Source organism: Physeter macrocephalus, chromosome 20, assembly GCF_002837175.3.
Source record: "Physeter macrocephalus isolate SW-GA chromosome 20, ASM283717v5, whole genome shotgun sequence".
In the NCBI taxonomy this organism is placed as follows: Eukaryota; Metazoa; Chordata; class Mammalia; order Artiodactyla; family Physeteridae; genus Physeter; species Physeter macrocephalus.
This window is the reverse complement of record NC_041233.1, coordinates 54,211,646-54,230,855: the sequence shown is the minus strand read 5'-3', so window position 1 is coordinate 54,230,855 and position 19,210 is coordinate 54,211,646. Positions and strand designations below refer to the sequence as shown.

The 19,210-nt window shown below is 34.2% G+C and overlaps 1 protein-coding gene across 10 annotated transcripts in view; it reads right to left on the bottom strand.

Moving 5' to 3' along the window:
- LCOR (ligand dependent nuclear receptor corepressor) overlaps positions 1-19,210 on the bottom strand; it is a 130,391-nt gene that overhangs the window by 34,427 nt on the left and 76,754 nt on the right. For 9 of the 10 annotated variants that reach the window (XM_055081285.1, XM_024121480.3, XM_024121481.3 and 6 more), the window contains 3 exons: positions 8,503-8,635; positions 3,730-4,017; positions 787-880 (listed from right to left, as the gene is read on the bottom strand). In XM_055081285.1, coding sequence (XP_054937260.1) covers positions 787-880; positions 3,730-3,967 — 332 coding nt within the window. In that variant the 5' untranslated portion in view covers positions 3,968-4,017; positions 8,503-8,635. The remainder of the gene's footprint in view (positions 1-786; positions 881-3,729; positions 4,018-8,502; positions 8,636-19,210) is intronic. The other variant, XM_028481625.2, reaches the window with a different exon arrangement.

Below are 19,210 nucleotides of genomic sequence, written 5' to 3'. Positions count from 1 at the left end.
AGATGAAGCTTATTTTTGGTCACAACACAGTTTTATGGAAATGCCTTCCCAATATGGCATCTAAGCATCTTCATTAATACCTGACCATTTAAAATGGCTATTATGTACACATAGAGGGAGAAATTAGACAATTCTTACATCATAAAATTAGGTGGTCAGAAAATTCACTTTAGTCTGCTAATCGTTATCAAAACTGAGCATGTAATAATGTCTTGGCAGCCTAAGATGGTTATCCATCAACATCTACAACCGGTCTTATCTAATTAAAAACAAAAAATACACACAATTATTTTCTGAACTGCCACACAGAATTAAAACTGCAGTTCAAATCAACAAACCAAACCAAACCAAACCAAACCAAACCAAACCAAACCAAACCAGAAAAAAACGAACAGCCCCCATACTCCATTAGAGATACCAAGTTAAATATTGGAGCCCAATTTTCATTCAACAACCTCAGCACACAAAATACTGCCTTTACATGAACTCTGCAATTATTTAGGTTGGGTTTCACACTCCCAAACACTCAACAACAGAAAGTCCAAAGACATTATTGCCATATTCCTGATTATTTACTATTTGTACTAAACTTCCATATTTGCCAATTCTAGATTTCAGATTGTGCTTTTACTTGATTGATAGACTAAAAGTAATTTTACTAAAGGCCCATCTATAACAGTGTTATTCTAAAGGATCAAGTTTTAAAACATACAGGGGAGATTGGCATCAATCTTTGATAAATTGTCCCCTATAAAACTGTGGAAGGCCACAAATATTTTCCCTTACCCGTTCCCTTGAGTACTGGAGCAACCTGGAGAATGGCTCAGGGAAGTGCTGCCAGCACATGGACTTTTCTTAGTGGATAGATCAAGTACACCGTCTGTAGAGACACAAAGAAACACCTGAGGATATTAAAAACTGGGAGCAAATATGAACTGAATAGGCTAAAAATGTCAAAGCAGTAGGCTTAGTCAACTAAACAGATAAAACTAGCCATATATTTTAAGTTACGAAACCAATTTATTAATAGAATCAGGATATTTTTCCTCCCGAAGTGACATAAATTTAGCAAAGTTTGTTATATCTCATATATCCAAGGGTTAAATATTTCATTAATAGGGCAAAAGAAAAGGTAAAGCATTAACACTAAAGATGTTAAGATACAGTGAGATATTAGAAATAGCAGTTTACACCGTATGAGGTTCTGCAATGGAACTATGAGACGTCATTTTCTAAATTTACCTTGATCAAAGTATATGAGTTTAATGCCACAATGTCATATGAATCATAAAACCAAATTTCTCAAGAGCTAAGTCTACCTGAGACACCAGGAGTATATAAAAGTTAGATTTGGAAAAATTTAAATACAAAAGTCATTTTAAAAACAAGTTTATATGGTTATAGTAAACATATATAACTGTACAAAATAATATGTAAGATGAACCAGTTGTTAACTGTTTATAATTTGCATGTACCCTAATCACTCTTCGGACACATCTGCATAACTTGTGTATTTGGAGTCAATCTTTTGGGAAAAATCAGCAGAGATTCAAAATTTACTTGCTGATATTTATAAAGGCAAGGTTTTTCGATGAATAAGCTATTACAAATTGATGGGCAAAGTTTAAGGAAAGAAAGAAGAATGCAACAGTCTTGATACTGATGGGAGCCTCGGGGGATAACCATTTTTTTCTTTTACTAATGCTAGACCAAATCACAAATTCATGTTATTAGAACATAAAATTAGAAGACTTTATTCTCCCCCAAAGATTTTTTCCCCTCATAGACATGTCTAGAAAAGAAAACTCATAGTCTGAATAACTTTTAAAGCTGCCATTCTGTCCAAAATTAACAGAGAAGAAAGATAATACTCAATGCCTCTGATTTTCAGTTGGCCAGCAGAGATGCCTGCTATCTAGTTATGTGAAAAATCACCCCAATATAGAACCCACTTGGGACTTGTATCTGAGGACACTGTAACTCCCTATTTCAGGCAGTTAGAAATAAATATGCAACTGAGTTTATAAACCAAAAAAAGCCCACAACTCATACACAGTAAGTGTTGTCCTTTAGAGTCACTAATATTTCTAAAAACGTAATCTTATAGAACCAAGTATCCCATTAGCCATCTAACCCAATTAGATACCTAACAAGCAAATGCACTGCTTAAAATATTTCCAACCAAAGACAGTACTATTTTCATAGTCTGTCTAGTCAAATTATAGGCAACATATTTTAAATCTACCACTGAAAATATTGTGATTTAAGTTGAAAACACATTAAAATTCATTAGGAAATATACTTTTAAAATTTTTGTTTCATTTAAGGTTTATATACTATAATCCTATCATCTAGTTCAAATTTCTCTTGGTAAGAGCATGCCGTCAACACAACATACCTCTCAAGCATAACACTAGCCTTAAGAAGTTAGACCAATTTGTATTTTTGTATGTTAATCTCCATTATTAATACTTTAGATACAACCTCTATGCTGTCATTCTATTGTAAACCTGAAGCTTGTAATGCAATATTTAGAGCAAACAGATTTTTAATGAAAGTTACCAATCTGTGGTAAAGAAAACAATCCTCAATAAAATAGAAAAGAACAACTTTACAAACACCGTAACCAAAGGTACAACTAGGAGGTCTAGGAGGCCTCCTGCTAGGAAATCTCTCAGAACTTAAGAGATTTTGATTGCTGTTCACTACACAGAAAGAGAAAGAAGGCAAAGGAAAGCTATTCAGAAAAATATCCTTTGATAAGCAACTAAAGCCAGTCCATTAAGTGTCATTCCTTCATAAACAACTTAAAATAAGCAAAATAAAGTTCTTTCAAAGAGGTTCTTAGAAGAATTAAACTTATTTACTTTGCAAAATAAACATGTATTTCTTATCAATAAATCCACACTTTTATGAGATTTCTATTAGTACAGATATCACCAATTTACAATTTGTAGTGGTTCAAACAGTGGCAGAGTTGAAATGCTCACTTCATCTTTGTGAAATTAAAGGTAAAATGAGATCACAAAGCAACACGGATATTTAATTTACTTAAGAGAGTAACTTTTCAAAGACTCAAGAAATATCTGCTATGCAAAATTGACACCCTCTTAACCTCTTCACTTAATTAGGATCCTCACCAACAGATTACCTTTTGAAAATACTCTAATTAGTTTATAATACAGTATATGTATGTATGTGTGTGTATTTATAAAATACTGAATACAGTTAACAACCTGGAGTGTGTCTACTGTCTTCTCAATATTTCTAACCTCATGAGTTTCTTTTTTTAAAATGCAAATAACACATATTTTTGCCTCATGATCTCATCTGCAGAATATAACTTCTATCTGACAAGATGCATTTATTTCTCAGATAGGAGCTAATCCTAAGCATTGATGGAAAGGGGGAAAGTTAATTTTTCAAAGGGGTTTTAAAAACAATGGATATGACAATGCTTGGGAAAGTGTGAACTACTTCCACAAATATCAAGTAACAGCTGTAACCACCTAACTTTCTGGGTGGTACATCAATCATGACTACGAACTACTGATGGGTAAAGTAGCCAATTTATACTTCTTCTCTATCACTGCAGAGTCAGGAATAATTTAAAAATCACATTAGTTTATCCTATTATTGCTTCTGGTGCCCTACTTGCCAATACTTTTTTTTCTCCCCAAATTAAAAGTATTCTAATTGGACAGAGGAGATCTTGACATCAAACCATACCTTGTTCGCTAGGTTCTGACTGAGACTTTCTGACAGTAAGGTCCAGAGGTGAGTCTTGGTCAGCCATGAGAAGTTTGCTGAGCACAGGGTTCTGAGTAGTTGCAGCCGTGGGAGAGGTGGTGACTGGAGATGCTTTCAGCAGGCTTTGGTTCTTTGTGCTATTGGGCTGGCTGGGGTCCTGAGTAGAGCTATTTTTTGAGGTATATTCAGCAGCAAATTGTTGGATCATTCGCTGCATGATCTCACGGGCCACTAGGGGAATATTGGGGTCGGAGACCCAGGGACTGTCTGTAAACAAAGATTTATTTACTTTTAAAGTGGGACAATGTACTAAAAAGAGACAGCTTTCAAGCAAACAAAATTTCATTTTATTTTTTTTCTTAAAATGCAATATCCTAAAAATAGTATTCCCTCTAAGAGTTATATTTTTAATCTCCAGGCTTATAAAAGTTGCAGAATTTTAAAAATAAAATTTTAATAAATTTCTAAACACCACCCCCACCCCCGATTATGAAGTCAAATAAAGGGATAACCAATAGTATATCTTATGGGCAAGAATCACTTACCTGATACAGAAATCCCAAAACCCTTTTTAAATGAAATAATTACTCCCCTGTTTACCACCTACAGATTACATCTGGTTTCCTCCCCTAGATCTTTCCTCAACCATAGCTTCCTATATAATTGAAGAATGGAAAGCTCAGCTCATGAGGCTTAATTTACTTTCTGCTAAAAGACTGAAGGCATATCAAGATTATAAAGGAGATAATATTAAGATTCATGATCGGCTAGGGCAATAGTTGTCACACTTTAATATGCATCAAAATCACTTTGAGGGCCTGTAAAAACAGATTGCTGGGTCCTATCTCCAGAGTTACTGATTTAGCAGTTCTAGAGTGAGCTCAGGAACTGGCATTTCTAACAAGTTTCTAGATACTGCTGGTCAGGGGACCACACTTTTAGATCCTCTGTGCTGAGTTTAAATGCCAAATCTCAAAAGTCTAAGACCATGTACTTTTCATAAGTTCTTTACACTCTACCAACCATTGAACACAATAGATAGGCAAGCAATAAAATAAACATCTAAGTTATCAATTTCTAATCAATGTTAATTTTAAAATAAAGACCATATACATTCATTAACTCATAAAACTTTCAGCACTGGAAGGGACCTTGAACGTAAAATAAGATGGAAAATGTTTTGTGTAAATATATTACCATCACATCTCTGTCATTAACACACTATCAGGGAGACTAAACGCTTTTTGAGAAAAGCAGAGATTATGTTTGTTTACCCCTGTATACTCAGCCCCTAATCTTGGTGTAAAGTATACATTCATATTAGTTGAGTAATAAATGGATCAATCAAATCAATCAACAAATAGTTCTTAAAAAAACCAATAAATGAGATAAATATGATCTAAAGAGTAAGTGGCTTCTTCAAATTTGTACAGATGGTTAGTGGCAGACCCTTGATTAAAATGTTCCACCTGTGACCCTTATACTTCCTTCCCACACTTCCTAGGCTTTAGAAGATGGGTCTCAGAAAACCTGAGCTTCCTTGCTCTTTTAAAGGTTAACCATAGAAGGTCAATTACTTTACCTATAATATTTTGGAGCTGTAAGGAACTCTGATTTAGTCAGCAAAACCGACTAAGAGCTATTAATATCTAAAATCACCACAAAAAACAAACACATTAAAATCACACAGGACTCCCAAGAACAATTTTTTTTCTGAAGGACAATATTCAGGATCAGAAGATAGTCATAAAGTCAGAATATTGATTTAATTCTCTGGAGTTTAACGAAGTTTGCTCTACCAATAATAACATTTCTGTTCTATTAAGAAGTATTTTTAACCTTAAGTTTCCTCTCTATAAATAGAGACTATGAGTATGCTAGATGGTTTAAGGATAAAGGTATTCAACTAGGTAAGGTTCAGAAGTTACTACAATCACTGACAATGGTTCCTTAAATGATTTAATAAACATTTTTAGCCATACACTGCTTTTTTCAATCTCTCTACCCACTGGGTTTTCTTATCAATATTTCTTTCTATTTAAGATCCATTTTTTTCTTGCACAGCATACAATCCTCTGAATGACTGTACATAATTTAATGTTTTAATGTTATTGTATCTTTGTATCCTCTGAAAAATTGGATAATATATAATAAAGAAAGCTTCCAAACAGGAAGCAAAATGAAGTAATTTATGAGATGTCTCTGGTTTAACTAGATTAATAAATATTAAAGAGACTTGTAAAGAGTCAAAGATTTTAGGATAAAGACCATAAATTGCTACCTTTGAGCTTTAAATGCCTGCAGCATATTTTGCCTCTTTATTGAATAACTAATATAATCAAGAAACAATTCATGTTTACGAATTGATGACATCTCTGCCATCTGAATTTCTACGTCTTTTGAAAGTTTCTTGAACACATTTCATTCTTCCATTTACTTAAAACACAATATCTATAAACCTAGCCATGCTTAGGGGAACATGCACAATTGAGTCAAATAAAAACAACAAATCAGGTCAAAGTTAAAACTACAGAAAAACATGTGAATGCTACATCATAGCCACCTGTTATGTTTTTAGAATGCAAACCTAACTTTTAGGAAAGTGTCAAATTTTCTGAGACAACTGACAAAGGAAGCTGAAAAGAAATGATTATGACAGCTGTAGAAGGTTTATTGTTCTTAAACTGGAATTTATTATAAAGTCCATACCACAAAAGCCTACTTTTATTTGCATCTAATGTTTCTACCTAGCTATATATTACCTGTTCATACCCCATTATTTAATACATACAATTTGCAATACTTGTAAACAAAGGACTAAATCCAAATACCTGAATTATTTATTAAAAACAAAATATTCTCCTCAGATTTAACTGCCTGTTATATCTCTGGATACTGAACATTTTTGGTATTAATTTGAAGACTACTTAATGCCCATCTTTGAGACATTTCCAAGAGGATTAATAAAATATATAAAAATAACAATATTAATACATAAAGGGGAAACTTCCAACTGCAAAGCAATAGTTCTTTTTCTGAGCATCATATGCCAGTAGACAGACAAATATACAAACTTAACTTTACATACAATTTCAGAGGATTCTCATCTCTCAAGACTGATTCCAAGGTAAGAATTCCTCTCCAAAAGGGTATGTGCCCCAAATTAAATTTCTAAATAAGAAAATTTACAAGAATTTTAACCTAAGTTATACCTACATGACAAAGGGATGGGACTAGTAGAGAACAGGTTAGAATTCTCTTCATCAATCTGCTTGTGATTAACCTCATTAACTCCCCCTAAGCAAAGAGTGGATGAAAAGTAGTTCTTCCATGTAAATTAGGAAGAGGCGTTCCTCTTTTCAGATAATGAATTTTCCTGCAGCATTAGACCCATTATTCAGTAAACATCTTAAAGGAGAGGAGTAGCAGAGAAGCTGGAAAAATATTTTATTTAGTTAATAAACTGAAAGAACTGATGTATCAGTCATTTATACGTTAAATGTGAGTTACTTTAATAAAATAATCAAATGTTCATAAAACTAACATTTTGAACATAATTTTGGAATCAGGGTACTTTATGGAAATGGTATGGTGAGCATGGAAGCCTTGGTTGGGAGCTTTAGGTGAGAGCATACTAGAGGATATTAAAAGAGAAGTGAGAAGTACTAAAAGATTTAATTTTACCTGGGGATCTGATGGAAGAAGAAGAAAAAAAGTGCCTCTGGAAACAAAAATCTTATGCATTCCTTAATTTCATATGTCACTTCACCTCATACTCCCTTTTGAAAATATTGATCACATTAACCAAAAGCTCAGCTGGTCTCCAAGTGTAACCAACCCATTAGAATCTGCACTTACCAGACTTTTAACTAGTGTACAGGCAAAAATCACCCCTCAAACTTTGGAAAGAAGAAGGGAATTTCCAAAAGAATGAGAGGTGTAAACTAGAACATGTGAAGAAATATTAAAGAAAGTGGAATCATTGAGTCTGCTGAAGATGAAATAAGGATATTCAGCATTATCAGAAGTTTGTAAAAAACTTCTTTAGAGCCTATCATAGTAACCTCCATCTTGGAACTAGAGGGATGGCATACCTAAGGAATACAAATTTATTTAGAAAGAATTTCTCTAATTTTAATAATTTAAATTTTTTTTAGTAAAACAAGGCTGTATCAAGGAGAAAAAAAGTTTGCAAATCTAATTTTCAGATTAAGTTTTATATGTTTTTTCTCCAAATGAAATTTCAGTGAGGAATTACTAAAATTTTACACAGTTTGCTTTATGATTATCAGTGGCTAAAACAGTGACTTTTTTTTTTTGGGCTGCTCTGCATAGCTTGCAGGATCTCAGTTCCCCGATCAGGGAATGAACCTGGGCCATGGCAGTGGAAGCCTGGATTCCTAACCACTAGGCCACCAGGGAACTCCCAACAGTGACTATTTATGTAAGAAAATTTGTCTAACAAAATATAGAACTACTGAGACCTTACAATTTTCACACTTTCATAACAATTTTAAGAATTATTTAACTAAATCTTACATGGCACCATCACTGCAGAGCAAAAAGGAGGGAGAGGGGTTGCCTCACCTTATTCCAAATTTAACTTGACCAAAGAAATATAGAGAATTATAAAGTATACTATCAATAAAGAAAAATGTTTTTAAAGGTAATTCTTTTTAAAAATGACACTGAAATTAAGGAGACTAAGATAAGACAAGCAGATGCTAAATGTCATTCTTCACTGGAACCAACCTTTTCTACAAAAGACTGCATTGAGGAACTCTTCTGCTTGTCTCTCGAATCGAATGATTTTTGCTTGCTCTCGTTTAAGCAGAGCTTCTTGCCCAGCTCCCGAAGCTGGTTCATCCAGACCGACTAAGTGTCCCTGCAAAAATATTTGGTGAAATATTTGCACAAAAATCTTTCCCCATTCAATATCAAAACCACAGATCCAAAATCAAAGACAAAATGTTAGTAACAGATAAGACAAATCATTTTAATACAATTAAAATATTTTATAACTTCAGGATAATATCTCCACAAAAGTACAAAAGCAAAATGAATAGAAAAATATGCTTTGGGTGTTTTTATCCATGTTTTTTGATTATGAGTTTTGTTTAAATTTATAGGTTAACTCTAATTGAACTATAATTACTAAAGGGAAAATTTCTTTGAGCATTCAGATACAACGGTTCTTATTACACTACAGCAACAGTTTATAGACAACCCAACTCAGATAAAAAGATATCTTAAACACCAAATCTCATTTGAGAATCATGTTTGCCCTTCTAGTATGAGACATTTTATCTAGACACAAAACAAACATTTTAAAAGGGCCATTAGGAGGGAAAACTCAAAAATAACATACCTGAATTCCTAATTCTGTCCCTAGAGTACTATTTTATAAATGGTAACTTTTGAATCTTTAGTGGGTTGTGAAATTAATAGGTCAAAACTAGCACTAGAAGAAAAAAAACTGAAAAATAGAGTGCACTGCATTATAAGAGTTAAACAGTTCAGTACCTTAAGAGTAAAAATTTCAATATTTTATATAATATATAAACTACTTCTATATATATATATATATATATATGTTTGCAATATAAAAATGTGTGTCCTAATCACAAAGTTTCAAAATGCCGCACTAGACGACTCCCAGAATATGCTCTCAGACTGCAGGAGCACTGAACTAGGCTGACAAAGCTTTACACTTACTTCCACCCTTGTACCTAATAAACAAACAGGAAACTATGATGGTAGAATATAAGAGTATGAAGAAAAAGTACATCTTTTAAGAGTTCAAGTGCATATAATTTTCTTCACTGCAATGTATCAACACATGCATTTACTTATACCATGAAAAACTTAAAAGTGCTCTAAATAAGAAAATGGGACATACCTTGGCACAATGAAAAGGAAGTAAACAAGATACCGAAGGCATGTTACAATCCACAAATGATTTCCTCAAAAATTTTAAATACACCCAATGATATCTGCAATTGGTTTTCTATGATTTCCCCATCACCGGACTGTGTCAACAGTGCAACCAAAATATGTATTTTGCAAAGACACATTCAGCATCAATTATATATTGTAAATAGTTCACTATGAAGAACTCTCGCACACTCGAATTAAAACTATGATCCCTTAACATTTCCATGTAAGACATATTGTTTGCCACATAATTAGTTTAAAATTTTTTAAACAAAATATTTTAAATGTTATGAATCATTACAAAAACCTCTATTATAGTTGTATTGGCCAACATTCTCTTCTATGGATTAAAGAAATTATTAAGAAAGTAACTTTAAAAAAAATCTAATTTTGATACAGATTTAACATTTAAAATGTATCAGGAACAGGTATTACAGAGTTCCATAAAATCCTCATTTGCATTATACTTTAATGCCATTTCATTGTTTATTGATTTTCAAAAATCAGACATTACATGGCACAACTATACTTAAGTCCTTAGCCCTACATTCAGTCAGTGTAGTCAGACTTTGAACAGAATATCTATACTTAAAACTATGGTTAATGTAGCATTCAGGCTACTTTCTAACCTAAATCAACACAGGGCAACTAACCTAGCATTCAATAAGGCAGTTGGCTACATATTCTTTATTGAACCAAACACCAATTTTATCAACTTGTACTCTGAACTATACAGCTTACTTTTAGTTGGTTCCTAATAATTACAGTCACATCTATTCATTTTGTTTTTAAACAGTTTTACTGAGATATAATACACACACCATACAATTCACCCATTTAAAGTAAAGTCAATGCTTCTTTAGTATATTCACAGAAGTGTGGAACCATCACCATAATCTAACTTTAGAACATTTTTGTATCCCAAAAGGGAACCGTGCACCCAATAACAGTCACTCCCCATTCTCCCAACCTTGGTCAACCACTGTATTATTTTCTGTCTCTATAAGACTTAACTAATTCTGGAAATTTCACATAAATGGAATTATACAGTACTTGGTTTTTTGTGACTGAGTTCTTTTTCCTAGAATAATATTTGCAAGGTTCATCCAAGTTGTAGCATATATCAGTATTTACTTCCTTTTTACTGCCAAATAACATTCCGTTGTAAGGATATACAACATTTTATCCATTCATCAGTTAATGAACCTTTTTGGGTTGTTCCTACTTTCTGTCTACTGTGATATGAATAACGCTGCTTTTAATATCTGTGTACAAGTTTTTGTGTGGGTATATATTTTCATTTCTCTTGGATATATACTTAGGAGTGGAATTTCTGGATCATATGGTAACGATGTTACCATTTTGAGGAAGTGTCAAACTATGTTCCAAAGTAGCTGCACCACTTTATATTCCCAACAGCAATGAGGGTTCCAATTTCTCTACATACTCATGAACATTTGTTATTTTTTTGATTACACCATCCTAATATACGAGAAGTGGTATCTCATGATTTAGATTTGCATTTCCCTAATAACTACTGATGTTAAGCATCTTTTTGTGTGCTATTGGCCAAATATCTCCTTCAGAGAAATGTATACTCATACAGTTTGCCCAGTTTTTAATTGGGCTATTTTTCTTTTTATTGTTGAGCTGTAATTCTTGATATATTCTGGATACAAGCCCATTATCAGACATATAATTTGCAAATATTTTCTCCCGTCCATAAGCTTTCGTAACACTTCATTGATGCTACTGTTTAGAAGTACAAAAGGTTTTAATTTTAATGAATTCCAATTTGTCTATTTTTTTTTTTGTCATTTGTGCTTTTGGTATTGTATCTAAAAAACTAGTGGTTAACCCATGGTCGTGAAGATTTACTATGTTTTCTTCTAAAAATTTTATTGTTTTAGGACTTACTTTTGGATCTATAATCCATTTCAACTAAATTTTTCTGTATGGTATAAGAAGGGGTCCAACGTCCTTTGTGAAAAATCACTGGCCATAAATTTTACTTCTGGATCTCAATTCTATACCATTGAGTCTCAATACATCTGTCCTTATGCCAGTAACACATTATGTTGATCATTATAGGTTTGTAGTAAGTTTTGAAATTGGGAAGTGTGAGTCCTGCCAATGTATTCTTTTATAAGATTGTTTTGGCTAGGCAGGGTCCCCTGAATTTTCATATGAATTTTAGGATCAACTTGTCAATTTCTGCAAAGAAACCGGCTGGGGTCTTGACAGGGAACACACAGATCATCTGAGAGAAAATGCCGTCTTCATAACATTGAGACTTCCAATCCATGAACACGGGATGTCTTTCCATTAATTTAGATCTTCGTTAATTTCTTTCAACAGTGTTTTGTCATTTACAGTATATGAGTCTTCCACTTTTTGTTACATTTATTCCTAATATTTTATTTTTTTAAAGTTATTGTAAATGGAATTTTCTTAATTTCTTGTTTAGATTGTTCATTGCTAATGTATGAAATACAACTGTTTTTTAAAAATGCTGTATTCTGCTACTCTACTGAACTTGCTTATTAATCTAATAGTGTTTTGCAGATTCCTTAGGATTTTCTACATACAGTATCATGTCATCTGCAAATACAGATACTTTTACTATTTCTTTCTTTCTTTTTTTTTTTTTTTTTGGCGGTATGCGGGCCTCTCACTGTTGTGGCCTCTCTCGTTGCAGAGCACAGGCTCCGGACGCGCAGGCTCAGCGGCCATGGCTCACGGGCCCAGCCGCTCCATGGCATGTGGGATCTTCCCGGACCAGGGCACGAACCCGCGTCCCCTGCATCGGCAGGCGGACTCTCAAGCACTGCGCCACCAGGGAAGCCCTACTATTTCTTTTACAATCTGGATAACTTTGGTTTCTTTTTATTGCTTAACTTCCAAAGATAGAACCTCTTGTAAAATGCCAAACAGAGAAATGGTGAGAGTAGACGTCCTTGTCCTGTTCCTGATTTTAGGGGGAAACTGTCCAGTCTTTTATTATTAAGTACGATGTTAGCTGTGTATTTTTGTAAGTCAGGTAGAGGAAGTCCCCTGCTATTCTAGTTTGTTGGGCGTTTTCATGATGAAAAGGTGTTGGATTTGGCCAAGTGCTTTTTGGGGAGGCATCTATTGAGATGATCATGTGATTCCTGCCACTTATTCTATTAATATATTGTATTACATTAATTGATTTTGGGGTGTTGAACCAACCTTGCATTCCTGAGATAAATCTCACTTAATAATGGTGTATAAGAGCTTTTATATGTTGCTAGATTTGGTTTGCTAATATTGTATTAAGGATTTTTGGTGGTGATACTGGTGTGTAGTTTTACGGACTAGTGATATTGGTCTGTAGTTCTGTTTTTTTGTGTCTTTGCCTGGTTTTGATTTTCAAATAATACTGGTTACACAGAATGAGGAAATCTTCCTTCTTTATCTTAGACAAGTTTGTGAAGAATTGGTATTAATTCTTTTAAAAATATCTGGTAGAAATCACCAGTGAAGACATCTAGCCATAAGCTTTTCTTTTTTGAAAGTTTTAAAATGGCTAATTCAATCTCTACTTGCTCTAGGTCATATTAATTTCCTAGGGCTACTATATTATCACAAACTGTACTCTCTCTCAAAGTTCTGGAGTCTAGAAGTCTAGGCTCCTTCTGAAGGCTCTAGGAAAGAGTTCTTCCTTGCCTCTTCCTAGATTCTGCTGGTTTCCAGCAGTCCTTGGTGTCTCCTGGCTTGTGACAGCATAACTCCAATTTTTCCCTCCATCTTTACATGCCCTTCTCTGTGTGTGTGTCTGTGTTTCCAACTCTCTCTCCTTATAAGGATACCAGTTATTGGATTTAGGGCCCACTTGAATCCAGTATAACTCCATCTTGACTTCATTACAACTGCAAAGACCCCATTTCCAAGTAAGGTCATGTTCACAGATGCCAGGGGTTAGAACTTTAACATTATCCTTTTGGGGGGGACACAATTCAACCTGCAACATATGTCTGATCAGATTTTCTATTTCTCCTCAAGTCAGTTTCGGTAGTTTGTGTCCTTCTAGGCATTTACACCGATTTCATCTAAATTATCTAATATTTTGGCATACATATTATCAACAGTATTCCCCCTATAATCCTTTTTATTGTCATAAGGTTAGCAGTGGTCTCTCCTATATTGCTTGTAATTTAGTAATTTGAATCTTCTCTCTTTTTATCTTGCTCAGCACTAAAGATTTATCAATTTTATTGATCTTTTCATAGAACCAACTTCTGGTTTGATGATATTCTTTATTTTACTATTTCATTTATTTCTGCTCTACTCATGTCCTTATTTCTGCTTATTTATGATTTAGTTTGCTCTTCTTTTTCTAGACCCAAGGTGGACAGTTAGGGTATTGATTTGAGATCTTTTTCATTTAAGGTAGGCATTTGTAGCTACAAATTACCTTTTAAGCACTGCTAGCTATATCTCATAAGTTTTGGTATGTTTTGGTTTTGTTTTTATCCACCTCAAACTATTTTCTAATTTCCTTTGTGATTTCTTCTTTGATCTATTGGTTATTTAGAAATGCTTTGTTTGATTTCCACATATTTGTGAATTCCTCACATTTCCTCTGTAACTGATTTCTAATTTCATTCCACTGTGATTGGAAAACATACTTTGTATAATTGCAATTCTTTAAAATTTATTTTTTTATGTCCCAGCATATGGTCTCTCCTGGAGAGTGTTTCATGTGCACTTGAGAAGAATGAATATTTTGCTCTTGTTGGGTGGAGTGTTCTATAGATGTCTGCTAAGTTTAGTTGATTCATAGTGTTGTTCAAGTTTTCATCTTTGTTGATCTTCTGCCTAGATGCTCTATCCATTACTGAAAGTGGGCTATTGATGTGTCCAACTATTATTGTTGAATTGTCTATTTCCCCCTTCAATTCTGTAGCATTTTGCTTCATGCATTTTGGGGCTCTGTTGCTAGAAGACAATACATTTATAGTTATAGACTGACCCTTTTCTCATTAGAAAATGTCCCTCTTTATCTCTAGTTCCCCAGCAGTGTGCAGCCTCCGATTGCACTTCTCAGAGGATGCTATCTTGAGCATGCACAGTCTCTCTGTCCACCAGGAATAACTATGAATTTAGCTCTTTGGCAGTTTTTTTCCTTGGGTCTCTCCTTTATAAGCTTCTGGTTGATCTGCCTATAGCGGTGTCACAAACCCAGCTGTTAGTCTCTACTAACTGTTCTACTGTTTTTGCCACACCCTGGGGCATAAATTGCATTCAGTCTGATCCAATAAAAGTGGAGCCTCGTTGCAGGGGCAGGGTGTTGCCAGCATTTGAGGCTTGCTCCAACCCCAGGAGGGCACTTCCTCTTCTTCCTGGTTCTCTCTTTTAAACTTCTAACTTGTCTGCTATTTCACTTGTTGCTATTAGTATCATGGAGCTACCAGCCTCCTTTTAACTGTTCACCACAAAGATCTTCATAATTTTCAACATCTTTTCGCAAGCTCTGCTCCAAATAAAGTCAGTCTCCTTGGGAGAGCTACAGAGTTATCTGTTTTTAAGGCCTGCCTCTCCCTTAGGAAGAACCTTTGTGCTACTCTGCACAGGAACTGGGGGCTGTGACAGTGACCCAATTCTCTCAGAGTGACATCTGTGCTCTGAGTGCGGGTGCCGGATGACTTGCCCCTCCTGGATGGAACTTCTGCTTTATGAATGAGGCCTGGCCCAGCAACTGGGGCCTACTATTCTCAGCCTGCTGTGCCTAGAGTAGACTTCCACTCACAGTAAAGGCTGAGTGAGGGAAGGGGGCCCTACAGGCCTTTTGACCTCGCCTGCCTGCATGAAGGCTTCTGCAACAAGAATCTAGAATGTATAAAAGAGGCCCACAGTCTGCCCCTCCTGTTCAGAGTAAAGCGTCCCTCAAACTGAGCTCAGGGAAGTGGGTGGGAGTGGGTCATGGATCAAATGTCACTGACTCTTGTTCTTACTGAGATGTGCTAGATTTTTTTTTTTTTGAACAAATGATTCTCCATTTACTGTATGCCCTTAAGATAATTATTCCCCGAGTTTAAATAATTATTTTAAAATAATTTCACCAGTTAAATAGTTGTTTTGATTAAAATAATACTAACCAAATAATAACCAAAGATGAAAAATATACCACAAAATCATATACTCTTTTCAAGTGCATCTGGCCACCAAGTTAAAAATTTATAGCAATGGTGCATAAACAAAATGCAGCTCATCCTCCCTCACTGTACTTAAGTACACCAAAATTAATCAACAGGAACAAAAAAGTTCCTATGACACAGAGCTAAAAAAGCTAATATAATAGTCAGGAGATAGGAAGTTAAAACAATTCATGTCATTTCCCCTCCCTCATACATGAATTCTAAAAGGAATCATTATGTATGGTGTGGCAAAAAACAACAAAATGATGTGACATACTCTTCTGTAAATAAAAAACCACTGTTCTTTGCATTTATCATCCCTATTTATTAAAGAAGTTATTGGCCCAGAACTAAATAGGAATAAAGCTTGAGATGAGAACTGGAATTTATATCACCTACGAGTTGCTTCCTTCACGATTCAGGAAATGGTCAAACTAGACTGGTTGGTTCACAGCCAGAGGTGATTCTGTCATATCAGAATCGACTGTGGGCTTCTTAAAAGCATACATGCCTAGAACATACTCCCAGAGCTTTTGATTCTATACCTCTGGGGTAGGGAGTAGTCATTATGTTTTTTAAATGCTCTCTCCTTAATAAGGAACTGAAAAAAGCATCATCAGTATCATACTTTAAAAATTATTACATATTTATAAAGTCTTTGTATTTGGGAAGGCAAACCCCACCTGTTATTTATATTTTCCAAAATGTCCTGGTTATTCTAGCTTTATTCTTTCAGACTGCATTTAAAATCACTCAGTCAATTCTGTTCCCACCACCACCAGCTCTCCAAAGAAGACGTGTTTTGATCTGAATAGGATTGTATTTGGAAAGTTAATTCAGGAAGAAGTAACATCCTTAAAAATATTCAGTCTTCTCTTTTAGGAACTGCTTTACATTTATCTTAAAATTTAATGAATCTCAAAATTCTCCTGTTTATTCATATACTTCCCACATATTTATTATTTAACGGTTTTACTGTCATGAAAAGAACGTTTATTTTCTAACTGCTAGCGCTGGCAAAATGAAGAATGTATGCATATGAGCGTGTAAAACTTAAAACTTAATGCTGTATATGGCTTTCAGGGGAAAGTTTAGGCCATCTGTCTCCAGTTGCCATGTTCTCTGGTAGCCTCACCAGTTTATGTCAATTTTCCAACATCCTTTTAAGGGAGCTGTGAGAGTGGTAGGGAGAGGTAGAGGAAAAGGGAGCTGCAGCAAGCCGTCAACACTGTGTGGTCTAATGACTCATCACCCAAAGCAGAAAAAAAGATATACTGAATGGGCTGAGATCTTCTTCAACTAGAAAAAACCTCCAATTCTTTATTAAGCTTTTGGTTATCTCAAACTACATAATCCATATAATATCTTTTACTACTTTTTTGGGGAATGGCAAAGAAACAAACATCCAAAAGATGTTTCCAAATAAGTTTACAACTTTGCTCAACAACTTCAAGTACTATCTCTCTGTACTACTAGAAATGCTGAAGAAAATTCTTCAGGCTGAAGGGAAATGACACTACAAAGCTAAGAGAAATTAGAGATGATGTGAATAAAGAGGAGATAAACCATGATCATAAACTGGAAGGCTCGATATAGTTAATGTGACAATTCTCTCCAAACTGATCTATAGATTCAGTGCAATCCTAATCAAAATTCTAAAGGGCTTTTTTTTTTTAAAGAATAAGTTAATTTAAACATTTATATAAAAGGTCAAGGATCTAGATTAGCAAAGCAAGTTTGAAAAAGAAAGCAAAGTTAGGGGATTCATACTACTTGATTTCAAGATATAAAGATATAGCAATCAAGACACTGTGGTATTTATTGATGTAAGGATAGACATACAGTTTAATGGCACAGGACAGAGTTCAGAAATACACCTACATGTATATGATCAACTGACTTAAAGATGCCAAAGTAATTCAATTCGGAGGGGGAGAGGAGCTCTTTTCAACAAATGGTGCTAGAACTGGATTATCTTACAGAATATAATAAACCTCAACACTTAACTCACACACCATATACAAAAATTAACTAGAAATGGATCATAAATCAAAACGTAAGAGTTAACATTACTAAACTTCTAGAAGTAAATATGAAAATTTCCTGTGTTTGATATTGGATTGATTAGGCAAACATTTCTTGAACAGGACAAAAACCCATGAATTTTAAGAGAAAAAACTGACAAGGGGTTTTATACAGCATATAAGTTTTTTTAAAACAGCTAAAGATTTATACAATGTTTCACATGGGTATGTATAGAGAAAGATGCTCAACATCACTATTCATCAGGGAAATGAAAATTAAAATCACAATGAGATACTACTACAGACCAACCAGAATGGCTAAAGTTTAAAAGACCAACAATATCAAATGTTGTCAAAATGTGGAACGTTGGAACTCCCAACACATTGCTGATAGAAATGCAAAATGTTTCAGTCACTTTGGTGAAACGTATGATAGTATTTCATAGGGTTAAATATGCAATTACAATACTACCTAGTAATTCCAATTCTAGGTATTTATACCAGAGAAATGAAAATATATGCCCAAAGACTATGTGAATAAGCCTAACAGTCAACATCTGGAAACAACTCTCAGTCTATTAAAAAAAAATGAATGGATAAACAAATAGTGGCATATCCATGCTACAGAGACCTACTTGGCAACAAAAAGGAACAAAACATCAAATACAAAATCATGAATGAATATTTAAAAATTATGCTAAGTGAAAGAAGTCAAAAACAAAAGACTACATATCTATAATTCCTATTACAGAAAATTCTAGAAAAGGTAAAACTACAGTGATTGCCTGGATCTGTAGGTCCAATAAAGGGATTGACTACAAAGGGGCATGAGAAAACGTTTTAAGGTGAGGAAACTGCCCTGTACCTTGACTGTGCTGGCAGTTATCAATTGTATACAATTACCAAAATCCATTAATCTGTACTCTAAAATGGATTTATTTTATTGTGTATAAATATTACCTCAATAAAAATCATTAAAAATAGTTAGGGTACTAAAGATGCTAGACACTGAATGTATCACTGAATTGTGACTCCTGAACTAACCATCTGAAATCAAAGAAATTTTTACTTACATTTTCAGAGTCACAAAGAAATGTGACACATTTTCAAAAACTGACGTGAATATCTTTCTCCTCAAGCAAGCATACTTTTAGGTTAAAAAACAGTATCTTTTACTTGCCATGCACTTCTTTGCATAGTATTCTGAATAGATATGTCAGTGGCCATGAATTGCTGGCATTTTGATATTTTTTTGCTTTATCCTTAGATATAAATGAAGATAAGGAGGCTGATTATTGCCCAACATCTGGTCTTTGTTAATGAAGCTATATGTAGACTGGA